This window comes from Canis lupus, chromosome 38 (assembly GCF_011100685.1).
Source record: "Canis lupus familiaris isolate Mischka breed German Shepherd chromosome 38, alternate assembly UU_Cfam_GSD_1.0, whole genome shotgun sequence".
Lineage (NCBI taxonomy): Eukaryota > Metazoa > Chordata > Mammalia > Carnivora > Canidae > Canis > Canis lupus.
In genome coordinates this window covers 15,666,374-15,678,485 of record NC_049259.1, presented here as the reverse complement: position 1 = coordinate 15,678,485, position 12,112 = coordinate 15,666,374, and the positions used below count along the sequence as shown (strand labels likewise).

Genomic DNA, 12,112 nt, shown 5'->3' with positions numbered 1-12,112 from the left:
TGTGTTCTACTCCTTCCTTTTTCCAGTTAATATAATTGGGAGATTTTTCCCTGTGTCGGCAATATTGAAGTTTTGTATAACATTTTGTTTGGGAATGAAAAGTCTGCTACCTTAAAAAAACATTTGAGAAACCTGAGCATTATGTATGTTAATAATAGACCAGAAAAATGAGAAAAACCCATTTGTATAGTTGTTTACCATTTGTTTCAGAATTGCTGCAGCACGTAGGTCTCTTGGTTTAAAAAGCGTAGATGACCATTTTACATCTACAATTTAGGTAATAAACAACTGAGAATTACATTGAATGGTCTGACTGTTCCGTGATTTCACCTATGAAAGCACAATGACAGTGACAGTATAAATTGCAGATGATAGACTTACAATGCTAAAATCGAAACCTTTGAGAAACGATTCTGGCTACATCAATGGCCATCTAGTCACCACAGTAGCTGATAACACCAAAAAACATTTGCCACTATGTTTACAGAGTAGTAATTTACCAGCTCTGTGGCGGCTAGACATAATTGAAAGGCTTGTTAAATTACTGCAGTTTTTTACCATCTGCTGCATTGTGAAAGAATAATCACTTGACAAATTTGTGGGCTTAAAAATCAAAAGAAATATATTTTTAAAAATATATGTTTTGGCTCTAGTTGTTTAGACTGAATTCCTTTTTATAATCTTCATTGGTGGTGGCTTCAATAGTTGTGCAGATTTTTTTTTTTTCCATTTTATTTTAAGTTGTGCAGATTAAGAAACATTCTTACTGGTCTCAATTCAAAGAAAAATCCTTGAAGTTTGGGCCATATTTAAATAAAATAATATATTCTCTCCTTCTGTTCCCCAAACAGGGATAATGTTTTATAGCTAATAGATAAATTTAATGTTATTTATGTTATAATGTAATGATATAATAACCAGGTAGGTACTAGTTTTTTGTAGAAAGCTAAGGTAAGATAGTCCTTGGTAGGTAGTGCTGTTTTTGTTTGTGGGTTGTTTTTTTTTACTTTTTATATGTCCTTGGGAAATTATCTTTTCAAATGATGCTGTTAGTTTAGAATCAGTAGCTTCAAGGGGGCAGTATTAGTGATTACAGGCCCCATTATTGTGGGGAAGGTTCTCAGAAAACCTAGGCAGATGCCCTTATGGTAGAAAGCAAAATGATTAGCTTGCATCTTGTTAGTCACTGAATGTATGCTGATGCTCTGTGTGACTTTATATTCTTATAGCTCCTTTCCTACCTGAGCTCTCTTGATGAATTGGAAATTTTGTGTGAGTAAAATTCTTGTAAAAACCAGTGCTAGTTCATGGGATCCAGCCTGGAAGAGATTTCCTCATCTCTGCTGTACCAATACTTTCATCCAGGTACTTTTGCTTGGACTTGAGGTTCCCCTCAAAGCTCTGACCCAAGAATTCCTTCAAGAAGACCCACATTCTGTTTGTATTTCTGATATAAATATTTGTCTGTTTTCCTTCCTGGGGTTCCTTTATCAACTATCTAATTTAGGGCTCCCTAGCCTATCCTCCAGCCTTGCTTCTACCCTCTATTGCCTAGAGCTGTGGTTCTCTGCCCAGGGGCAGTTTTGCCCCCCAAGGCATATTTGGCAATGTCTGGAGACACTGTTGGTTATTGCACTTGAGGGTACTACACTACCATGAAGAATTATCCTATGCAAAATGTCAAAAGTACTGAGAAACCTTTGCTTAGAGCAATGTATTTCAAACTGTTTCTTGACTTTGATAAAATCACTGTGTTGTGTCTTGACCAGCACTTTTGAAATAATGAAATAAAATAGAATTTTAAAAATTTGGAGTACATCTCAGGTTGTAAGCGTAGATATTATTTTGGGCATCTTTTGTCTATTTTGTTATGGTGCAGTGAGGAAGGGGAGAGAGGGTGAGACCAGGAGGGATGGGGGGTTGGGGAAGAAGAAATTGAAATCCGTTGGGATGGGAAATCATTTTTATTGCTACTTGTGGAAGTTTCTTTTTTTTTTTTTTTTTTTGTGCATACACAAAGAGAGAAGATTTGACCAGATAGCTTCATTGCTCAAAAAATGCTTCAGCGAGTGCCGGTATCCTCAAGATCAAGTGTGAGCATTTCAGCATGGTAGATGAAAGCTCTTCGTCACCTACCTGCTGCCTCTGTGTCCCCCTTTACCTTACACTTTTGGACTCTGCTTTGACAGCAGCTCCTTGCTGGCTCCTTTGCCTCTAGGCCTTTCAGATATGTTGAGTTCATGGTTTTCTAGAGAAATACGACACAGGGGACTAGTCTGGGAATGTCTGCCTCCTCTTCTTCTCTGCTGCTGCCCCCAGTCTGGCTACTTTCTACTCTCCCAGCAGGATTTAGCTTAGGAGTTACATCCAATAGGAGGTTTTGTTGTTATTGTTGACATCCTACCCCCCTCCCCCAACCCAGTCTGGTTTGGTGAAAATTCTCTTCTCTCTTCTTTCTGCCCTAACACAGGGCTGGCACACAGAAGTGTGTAGCCCTACTGGAGTATATTGTGGAGGATAGATTAAAGCTGGGAGAAGGATGTGAGACCACTGAAGATCTGGTCATCCTCAGGGATTTTGACCCACAAACAGTTGTTTCATTCCTCCTCTTATTTGGATTATTTGTCCAGACCCCTGATTTTAGAGGTTAGGAACCAGAGTTGCTAGGGAAAGTGTCCAAGGACTATATGAATGTGTATTACTTAAATTTATTACCTATGGCATTTGTGTGGTTAGCGACAGTCCACTTACTCTATCCAAGCCTTGGTTTCCTTTCTTGGACAATGAAGATTTTGAATCAAATGATCTCTGTGGTTCCTTCTATTTCTTTATACGACTTTGCAATCTCACCAGCTGGCTGACAGAGGTTATGACACATATGTGAGGGGGAGATTGTTGATCCCAGACAGACGGTTTTGGGGTCTTTGATCATACTGTCTTGTACCTACTACTACAATTTCTTAATTTGGTGATGAAAAAAATTTTTTTTACAGGGGACTCTGGGTGACTCAGCTGGTTAAGCATCTGATTCTTGATTTCAGCTCAGGTCATGATCTCAAGGTCCTGAGGTTGAGCCCCTGTTTAAGTCTCTCTCCTTCCCCCTTGGCCCCTCCTCTCCCTCTCTAAAAATAAAATAAATAAATTTTTACAGTATGTTTCTTTGGCTAGATCAGTAGTTCTCAACTTCGGGGCATTTTGCTCTGCAGAGTACATTTGGCAACATCTAGAGACATTGGTGGTTGTCCCAACTGGGAAAGTGCTGTGGGTATTTGGTGTGTAGAGGCTAGTGATGCTGCTGAGTGTCCAGCAATGCATGGTCCAGCCCCAAATGTCAGTGGTGTTGAGGCTGAGAAACCCTGAGGAACTATTAATCATCTGTTAAGGTTTTAGTGCTTTCAAGGCAGAGCTTGACTTCATATTTCTTAACATTTATTACAGTATTCATGACTTTTTAAATTTAATAAATACTCCATGTACACTTATTCTGTGTTTAATTATATTAAAAGGGAAAAAGCTATTTAATGGCTCTCTTTAAAGAGAAACTAGTTGAACAAGAATATTAAATATGTGATAAGCCTTTGCAGAAAAGGTTCCCGCAGTCAAACATGTGGCTGAATTGGATTAGGTTAGACCTCACTTGATCCACATCACTTCTTTACTTCTTCAGTCTCTGAGGGGCACTTGCCTTTTGGTCTACAAGTGGGGGAGCTTCTCATCATCTCTTTAGTTCTGGATGCATAGCAGCAGGCACTACACCTGGTTACTCCAGGTGACAACAGCAAGGAGAGCAGCAGGTAAGATCCAAAGGTGCTGTGACTGGTGTGCTTAGAGGGACCAGCTTCCCTTGGCAGTGCAGTGTGGGAAGCAGCACAGAGGGTTGGCACTTCAGGGGAACTCCAAAGCTTGAGTGCACATTCCTACCCCATCTGTGTAACCCGGGGGAGGCTATCTTGATAAGTATCTGTTTCTCCATCTCAAAACTGGGAGACTAACATAACCTTTTGGGAGTTACCATAAGAATTAAGATTTACGTGTAAAGCACTTACCACAGATTCTAGCACATAGTAGATATTTGCAAATGTTGCAGGGAACATCTTCCAAATCACTGATACGATGCCTGTGCATTTGCCTTGAGTTAGGTTACCAAACCCAAAGTCACATCAGTGCCAAATGCTTTGTCGATAGATAGGCTCACAGACCTCTACTCAAGATGGTGTGGAAAGATTTCCTTATTGTGAGAAGAGATGTCTGTCACCTTACTGTGGCCTGGTTTCTACACACCAAATTGCTTGGGTCCAAAGTAGCAGACTCTGTAGAACAATTTAGGACACGTACTTTTCCATCCTTTTGTTCTTTATTTGCCTTCATACATAACATGTTCATTGTTGATGTGCCATCCTGATATACATAGGGATTTTTTTTCTCTTTTTGAGGTTAAAGATTTATTGAAAGAAATTCGATTTATAAAAGGCTTCTTCTCCCACTCTCCCGGTGATTTTCAGTTTTACTTCCTAATACTCTGGCATAATTGACACTCTTTGGCAAAATAGCTAATAAAGGTTATGGAGAAACAACTAGTTATGGTGAAACAACACATTTTTACTTCTGTGTATAAGTTTAAGGATATTATTCGTTTGGTTACTGTCCGTAGGGGCTTTTAATCTTATTCAATCTGATACATTGAATAGTGTGTCTTACACACAAAGAATGGTGTCTTTGAATCACATGTGACCAGGAGCTTTTGGCTGTGTAGGTGTCTCGCTGCCCCCATGCCCTGCTCCGTATGACTGGGCATCACAGAACTATCGAGCTTGTGTTAAGAGCTCACCACCATTGCATTTCATGATAAGCTGGCATCATACCCAAGCAGCAGGACTTAAATCTAGAAATTTATGGTGTATCAAACCCTATTGGTGATAACGTAATGTAATATAACCATATGGTAGTATATTCTAACCTATTTTTAGAATGTGTACCTCCTGCTTGGATGTGCCCCACTTTACCATGGCAAACAGGGCAGAGTGGCTTTTTGTCCCTCTCTCGTGAGGAAAGATGGAGAGATAGAGAGGTCATAGAAAAGAAAATGCAGTGAAGAGTGACAGAGTTTGGTTTTCTCTCTCTTTCAGTAAAACCTGAAAATGGTTGAATTGCCAGAAACTAGATTGCTAATTCATGTGAAGTTTCTTTTTTCTGGCTTCATATTCCTAGAAAGGTACATTTATGAGGTGGCTAAGCAGGGTTAGGCATGGAACCAATGATTGGGGTGTAGTTTATCTGAATTTGCTTCCAAGTGGTATTCGTTTCTCGTGCTTTCATCTTGATTAGTTCTTACAGGGTAAAATTAAAATTCATGCTTGCTTCTGGGATCACTTGTAGTCCATCTGCTAGGATGGTAGCAGACAGAGCTGAGTTCTAGGCCCTCTTACATCTCTCTAACTTGTATTTTCCATGGTTATGTCAACTGGAATCTTGAACTGCTAAATCTTAGTATTACTTAAGGGAAAATGTTCCAGAGGATACTATTACTTAAAGATACTAGCTTTGAATCGGTTGCTCACTGGCATACAGGGTCGTGAAAGAGTGATTGTAGGCTATTCCACTATCTTTGTGAATACAAGAGACGTGGGAATGCTGTTTCCACTCATCTGTGTGTCAGTGGGCTATGTGATGTGTGGACTTGAGTCCAATCAAGCATGGGCATGGCCAATTAAAAGGCCCAGAGTCTAGTGTGGGAGAAATAAAACCACAGTAAGTAGGTAGAGAGTACTAAGACTTTTGATTGCGATGAGTTTGAAAGAAGGTTAAAAAGTCAGCAGGATGGAGGGATAAGAACTGGGACTTGGGACAGAAAGGAAGAAGAGGGAAAGTACTTTTGAAGGATGCCAGGAGAAATGTCTCAAGGACACACTGGCTCACATGTTCAAGCAGTGTCTGTGGGAAGGTTAGCCTGGGATAGAGTGATCGGTAATAGTAATCCTTTGAGAAAAGTCTTTCATTGACTGTGAGACTAGAGTCAAATCACAGGCTAAGACAGGCTTCTTTTAGAGCTGTTACAGCTCTATACCAGGATGAACAAGCAGGGTGATGGGATGGAAAGACCACCTGAATTAAATGTCAGGAGGCTTGGATTCTAATTTGGGTTCTGATACTGATTTTGTGGCAGGAAGCATATCCTTAACCTCCCCGAGACTTTTTTCTTCATTATAAAATGAGGTTTTGAACCAGTTAGCCTTTAAATGCCTTGGATCTTATTCTATTCTTTTACTCTGTGTCTTTTCCAGCAAATATAAACATGTAGATCTAATTCTTGTTAGTGGCATTATTTTGAAAATGTAGGAGAGAAACAGAAATAATGTGCTTTCATGAAAAGTAACTTTTAGATAATTTTCAGGATCTATTGTTTGAATATCATTTGGGAAATGTGATAAAAGGAGAAAACCTGATTGTATAGAATTTGCTAAAATTTAAGCTGTCTCCTTTTTTCGGAGCAGTGTGTTGATTCTTTCATATTGCACTGAGATGGAAATTTTAAAGTCTGAGAGTAATCAGAGTTTTAGGCACCTCTGATTTCTTCCTACAATACTTAAATATTCCTGGTGTGACTTGCCCTGCTTCTAGCCACCTACCTGAAGATGAGCTACTCTAATCACTTGAAAAGTCCTGAACCTCAGAGTAGGTGCAACTGGAATCTCTGTTATTAGGGAACACAGGGCAGCGTTGCCTTCAGCTCACAGCTGAGCCACTAGGAGTCGTTTTGGGGTGTGGGGGCCTAAACAGAAATTATAGGCCCAGGGTAAAATGAACTACAACTAACCTTTACTTTATTACTTTTATCTTTAGAGGACGAATTTTCTCCCTTATTTATATATAGAAAATTACACAGTAAGAACAGAAAGCTGGATAGTAAAATTCCTTAAAAAAATGGAGTAATAAAAAAAAATGGAGTAATAAATAAAACAAGGAATTTTTCCAATATTCCCCTTCTCCCTATCTTTCAGGAGAGGATGCAGCTTCCTTACTTTGCTCACTTTGCATAAGAAGAAGGTTCAAGGTTTATTTGATTCCTATTTACTAAGTTTTAAAAAGCATAAGTGTATAAATTAAAGAAAGAAAAGTAAGAGGGAGGGAGGGAGAGGAAGAAAGGAAGGGGGGAGGGAGTGAGGGAAGAAAGAAAAGAAAAAAGAAAAGAAAAAGAAAAGGAAAAGAAAATAAAAGAAAAGAAAAAAGAAAGAAAAGCAAAGGAGGGAGGGAGGGAGACTGCCTACATCCTCCTCTCTCCCCATCTCTCCCTGATTAATTCAGTCTAAGAGCCACTGGGTAGGGCTGAGGGTAGGAGTCCCTATGACAGAAAGCTTAGAAGCCATAAGAGAATAGATCAATAATTTACCTACTTGACATTAAAAAAATTCTACATGGAGCAAATTCAGCTGCCACATGGACTGGCAAGTCTTAATGTTCACAAGGCTAATTTTCTGTATATGTAAAGAATATATATACACAAATATACAAATAAATAAGAAGAATAGCAACCCAACAGGAAATCTGCAAAGGAAAGGAACAGACTGGTGGTCCTGTTCTCAATAAGAAGGCAGTATATTGAGATACCATTTTCCATCTGTTACACTAACAAAGATCCAGAAATCATCTTTTGAAAAGTCTGTGGGGAAGCAGACACTTTCAAAGCTTGCTGGTTGGAGTATAAATTAATACTACCTCCATGGAATGCAATTTGGAAGTACCTAGCAAATTCACTAATACGTATTACCTTTGACCTGGCAATTTCACTTATAGGTATTTATCCTACTAATAAACTCCTGCACAAACTGGCAGGAGTATAAGGTTTATTCACCATGTCATGATTTGTAGCAGCAGCAGAGTGTAGACATCACAGATGTCTACAAATAGGAGACGGGTTGAATTATGGTGTGTCTATACAGTGGAATACTATGCAACTTAAAAATAAACTTCATGGGAAATGAAGTCTGAAATATATGTTAAGAGAAAAACGGTATAGAGAAGTGTATAATGTGCTACCATTTATGTAAGAAAAGCGGGAAAAGAGGAGTAATCTATTTGCACAAACTGTCACTAGAAAAACATACTGATCACACTGGTTGTCTCTAGAATGAACAACTAGGAGGCTAGAGTATTAAGAGTATGAGAGAGACTTTTCAAAGACCTTTTTAGATCTCTTGAATTCTTAACCATGAAGATTTTCCTCTAATTATTTTATAAATCGTTTTTCAATTAAAAATGAAAACACCTTTCAGTTCAAATGAAAAACTTTCAGGAGAAAGTATCACATTTATCACATATTTTTATTGATTCTACAGCCATAAGCATTAGATAATTTTTGCTGTGTAGCTGCAGATAATTTAGCTGTCTCTCTGAATTTAGATTATTCACTGAATTTAATGTCTTACTAGTCAATATGTGCTCGTGTTAAAATTTCTTGCATTAATATTTAAAACTGAGATTAGTTTGTAGTGGCTATTTTCTTTCTTGGTCATCTGTGACATGTTTTGATAAGGAATCTTACTGAGACTTTTAAAAAGAAATGGGAAGATGTTGTTCCCCCTCGTCCCTCAAGGCAGATAGACTGAGATGCAATACTCTGGATATATTTGAATACACTCAAATATATTTGAGTGTAATATTTTGAATATAATATTCAATTATTATTGAATAATTGAAGTTTTACCCGCAGGAAGAAGAAGGAAATAGTTGCAAAACACAAAAAACTTCCTGGCTGCAAGATTGTGTTTTATCCCTATCTCCAACCAATGATCTTATGGTTATAGCTCGAGGGCAAAAAGCAGTCTTTCTAGTGCGTAAGTACTCTTATTCTTTTCAGTGTACTTTATTTTAATGCATAGAGTAGGACAGAAATGGATTAAGTAGAAAGAAATCATGTTACTTATGTTGTATGGATTGTATGGTGGCATTCTATAGTGTGATTCCTGTTTTGTAAAGCACTTTTTATTTGTGTGTGTTTCTCACTTTCTTTTCTTCTTTTGGTTGATTGTTCCTCTCTTTTTCTTTCTTGGCTCAGATACTTTAGCTGTGGGTCTGTTGCACTTCAGAGACCTAAGCAAGCATTGCCCAGTTCTTGCAAGGGGCAGTCAGAGCTGAAAAGGCTGCTGACCCCTTTTTAGTACTAATATGAATGAAGTGATTTTCAACCATGACTTAAAAACTCATAGGACTCTAGTTTCTTATTTGAGGCATACATTTTCAGTTCATAATTTCCATTGAAGATTAAAATTAAGATTTACATATGAGATGAAAAACCTCACCAAAATCAGATCATCTAGTAAATGGCTGTGGAACGGTCTTAAAACCAAATTTATCCTCCTATAGCATAAATCTAATAAAAAAGTAAAGATGAAAGTCATTTTATAAGTACAACAGATGGGGTGCTACATAAGAATTAATAACTCTGTTCTGCAAGAACTAGGACATTAGATGAATTTAATTGGAGGAAGGAGAGAATAAAGGAGAGTAGCCTGGGTTGAGTTTTATAAAAATCTTTTAAAATCTCTTCAATGTTGGTCTATAAAGAGACCCAAGCCCATTAATATAGAACAATTACATTCTGTACTCATTCTAAAGAGAAACCATGAAATTCATAAATCATTGTTTTAGTATACTGTAAAGTGATTTTATATGATAATTTTTTCAGCAAAATGGAAGTACAGTGATAAAGGAAAGGAAGAAATGCAATTTGCTGTTGGCTGGAGTGGTTCTTTAAATGTCGAAGAAGGGTAGGTACTAGTTAATTTTTTGTTTCCCTGTGCTTTAAACGTGTATGTGAAATTGTTTGATCTCTAAGAAGTTTCACCACTGGGATATGTAGTGAATGTATATTCAACCCAAACTAGAGGTTGTAGAGCATGATTTGGTCAGCAAATTTAAGTTATGTGATTACTTTTTTTTTTTTAAACTCCTATTTGCAGGGGAGATTTAAAGAAGAATTCAGAATCCCTTACTTTCTACATTTTGCCATTTCCTGTGTTCATCACTAATTTTATTTCACCAAAAAGTCAAAGGCAGTCATTATTTTCTCTGCTTTGGTGGCATTGGCCTTGTACTTAAAGGGGACAGTACTCCATTAATTCTTAAAACTCATAAATACTTGAGAAAGGCAAGATAGTCAATTCAGGTTCTTAAGGACCCAGGAAGGCAGTTCTCTGGTGTGATTATATGGTGGAGCTGCTACCCTGGATCCTGGAGCCAAAAACTGTTTTCACTTTAAGGTGTATGGCTGAAAGCTGCCTGATGAGAATGAGTAAGATCTTTTAGACTTTGGGTTTAGATAAAAGACAACCACGGGGAAGCCCACGGGGAAGCCCAAACCAATAATGCTTGGCACATTGTAGATATTCATTGGAATGTTTTCTACTCTTATCAAAACAAATGATAGTATTTCTCCTTAAGTCATTTAGTCTAGCATTTTGACGACATTTATGTCAGAGATGCAAAGCAAACACAATGGTTCAATTACTTTAAAGACAACAAACAAAAGATAAATTTTCTTCAGTGGTTGCCTAACATAATGTATGGGGCAGGAGTGTTTATAGTTTCTTGAATAAGCTGGTGATGGGTCCTGAGGGTTGACAGGTTAAATTAAAGTCAGTCAGTAGGAGTCATTTTAATTTTGAGGCTTAGTCTCTGAGCTCCTGACAGATTTTTCAAGTCCACATGTCACAAAGAGAATCTTTTATGTAACATCCAGTGGAGCATGTGCTGAGAAATGGGTTGTCTGGGGGCAATTTCTGCAAAATATCAAGGAAGAAGCCAACTAGTTAAAATGCAGTTCATCCTTAGAATAATGTACTTATAGGAATATGGTTTGCCTGTAATGTGACTGACATTCCTCCCACGCTCTGCCAGTGCTTTGCTGATGGAGAGGAGAGGGGGGTAGGAAATGACTGCTCGTGATGATTTGCTGTTTCTCAGTTTTGTATATAATCAGTTGTGTACAGTAAAGTTTTGCTTTCTTTTATGCTTTTTATGACAATACAGAGTGAAAAATACTGTTTTTTATTGCCCTCAGGAGAATGTGACTTTACCTTTTATGTGAATGATATTTTTTCTTTTTAAGAAAGAGAGAGAGCACACACCATGAGCGAGGGGGGAAGAGGGGCAGAGGGAGAAAGAGAATCTTAGGCAGGCTCCACGCTCACTGCAGAGCCCAATATGGGGCTCAGTCTCATGACCTTGAGATTATGACCTGAGCCGAAATCAAAAGTTGGATGCTGAACCAACCCAGCCATTCAGGCATTTTTTTTTTTTTTTGAGATTGTATTTATTTATTCATGAGAGACACACGGAGAGAGGCAGACACAGGCAGAGGGAGAAGCAGGCTCCCTGTGGGGAGTCTGATGCAGCACTCGATCCCAGGACCCTGGGATCATGCCCTGAGCCCAAGGCAGACACTCAGCCACTGAACCACCCAGGCACTCTTATGTAAATGATTTTCATGATTCTACTTACAGTAGAGTTTCACCATATTTTTACTTATGCACTGAATAAAACTGGTCCACAGAGCTCATGTTCCACTGGTTGCCCTTTAACATTAAATTATAGAGAAATAAAAGTAATTGATAAATTCATTAAATAAGCATATAATTCTGCTTTTCTTTTTAGAGAATGTGTAACCAGTGCTCTATGTATCCCACTAGCAAGCCAAAAGAGGTAAGGATAAATAAGTTATTTGTTTGCTTTGCTTTGATTTATGAGCTATTAAAATCATAAATTTTGTTTGTAACAGGAGTTCCACAGGGCGTCCTGACTGGACCTGCATTGTGGTGGGCTTTACTTCAGGTTATGTACGCTTCTACACTGAGGTGAGTGTTGTACAGTAGAGAACACCACTTGACTGGAATATCTAGTTATGCATCCCTATTATACTTGTTCCTGACTCATTACATTACCTGGTGCTTGGGAATGCGTAGTTGCTGCTTCATGGGGGTGGAAGCAGGGACGGGGAAAGGTTGTGGTGGAAAGTTCTGGTAGAAGCTCTAGAGAAAAGGAGCTGTATTCTTCTGAGAGAGAGTACCTAATATCCATGGAAAACTGTTGGGAAATGACAGTCTTTACCTGGCCATGC

The 12,112-nt window shown here is 38.3% G+C and overlaps 1 protein-coding gene across 4 annotated transcripts in view; it reads left to right on the top strand.

Annotated features, from left to right (window-relative positions):
- Nucleotides 1-12,112, top strand: part of RAB3GAP2 (RAB3 GTPase activating non-catalytic protein subunit 2) — a 100,482-nt gene that overhangs the window by 27,644 nt on the left and 60,726 nt on the right. For all 4 annotated transcript variants that reach the window (XR_005385717.1, XM_038586172.1, XM_038586171.1 and 1 more), the window contains exons 3-6: nt 8,708-8,831; nt 9,683-9,764; nt 11,650-11,697; nt 11,774-11,849. Coding sequence is in view for 3 of the 4 variants with exons in the window: in XM_038586172.1 (XP_038442100.1) it covers nt 8,708-8,831; nt 9,683-9,764; nt 11,650-11,697; nt 11,774-11,849 (330 nt within the window). In the remaining variant the exon portion in view is untranslated. The remainder of the gene's footprint in view (nt 1-8,707; nt 8,832-9,682; nt 9,765-11,649; nt 11,698-11,773; nt 11,850-12,112) is intronic.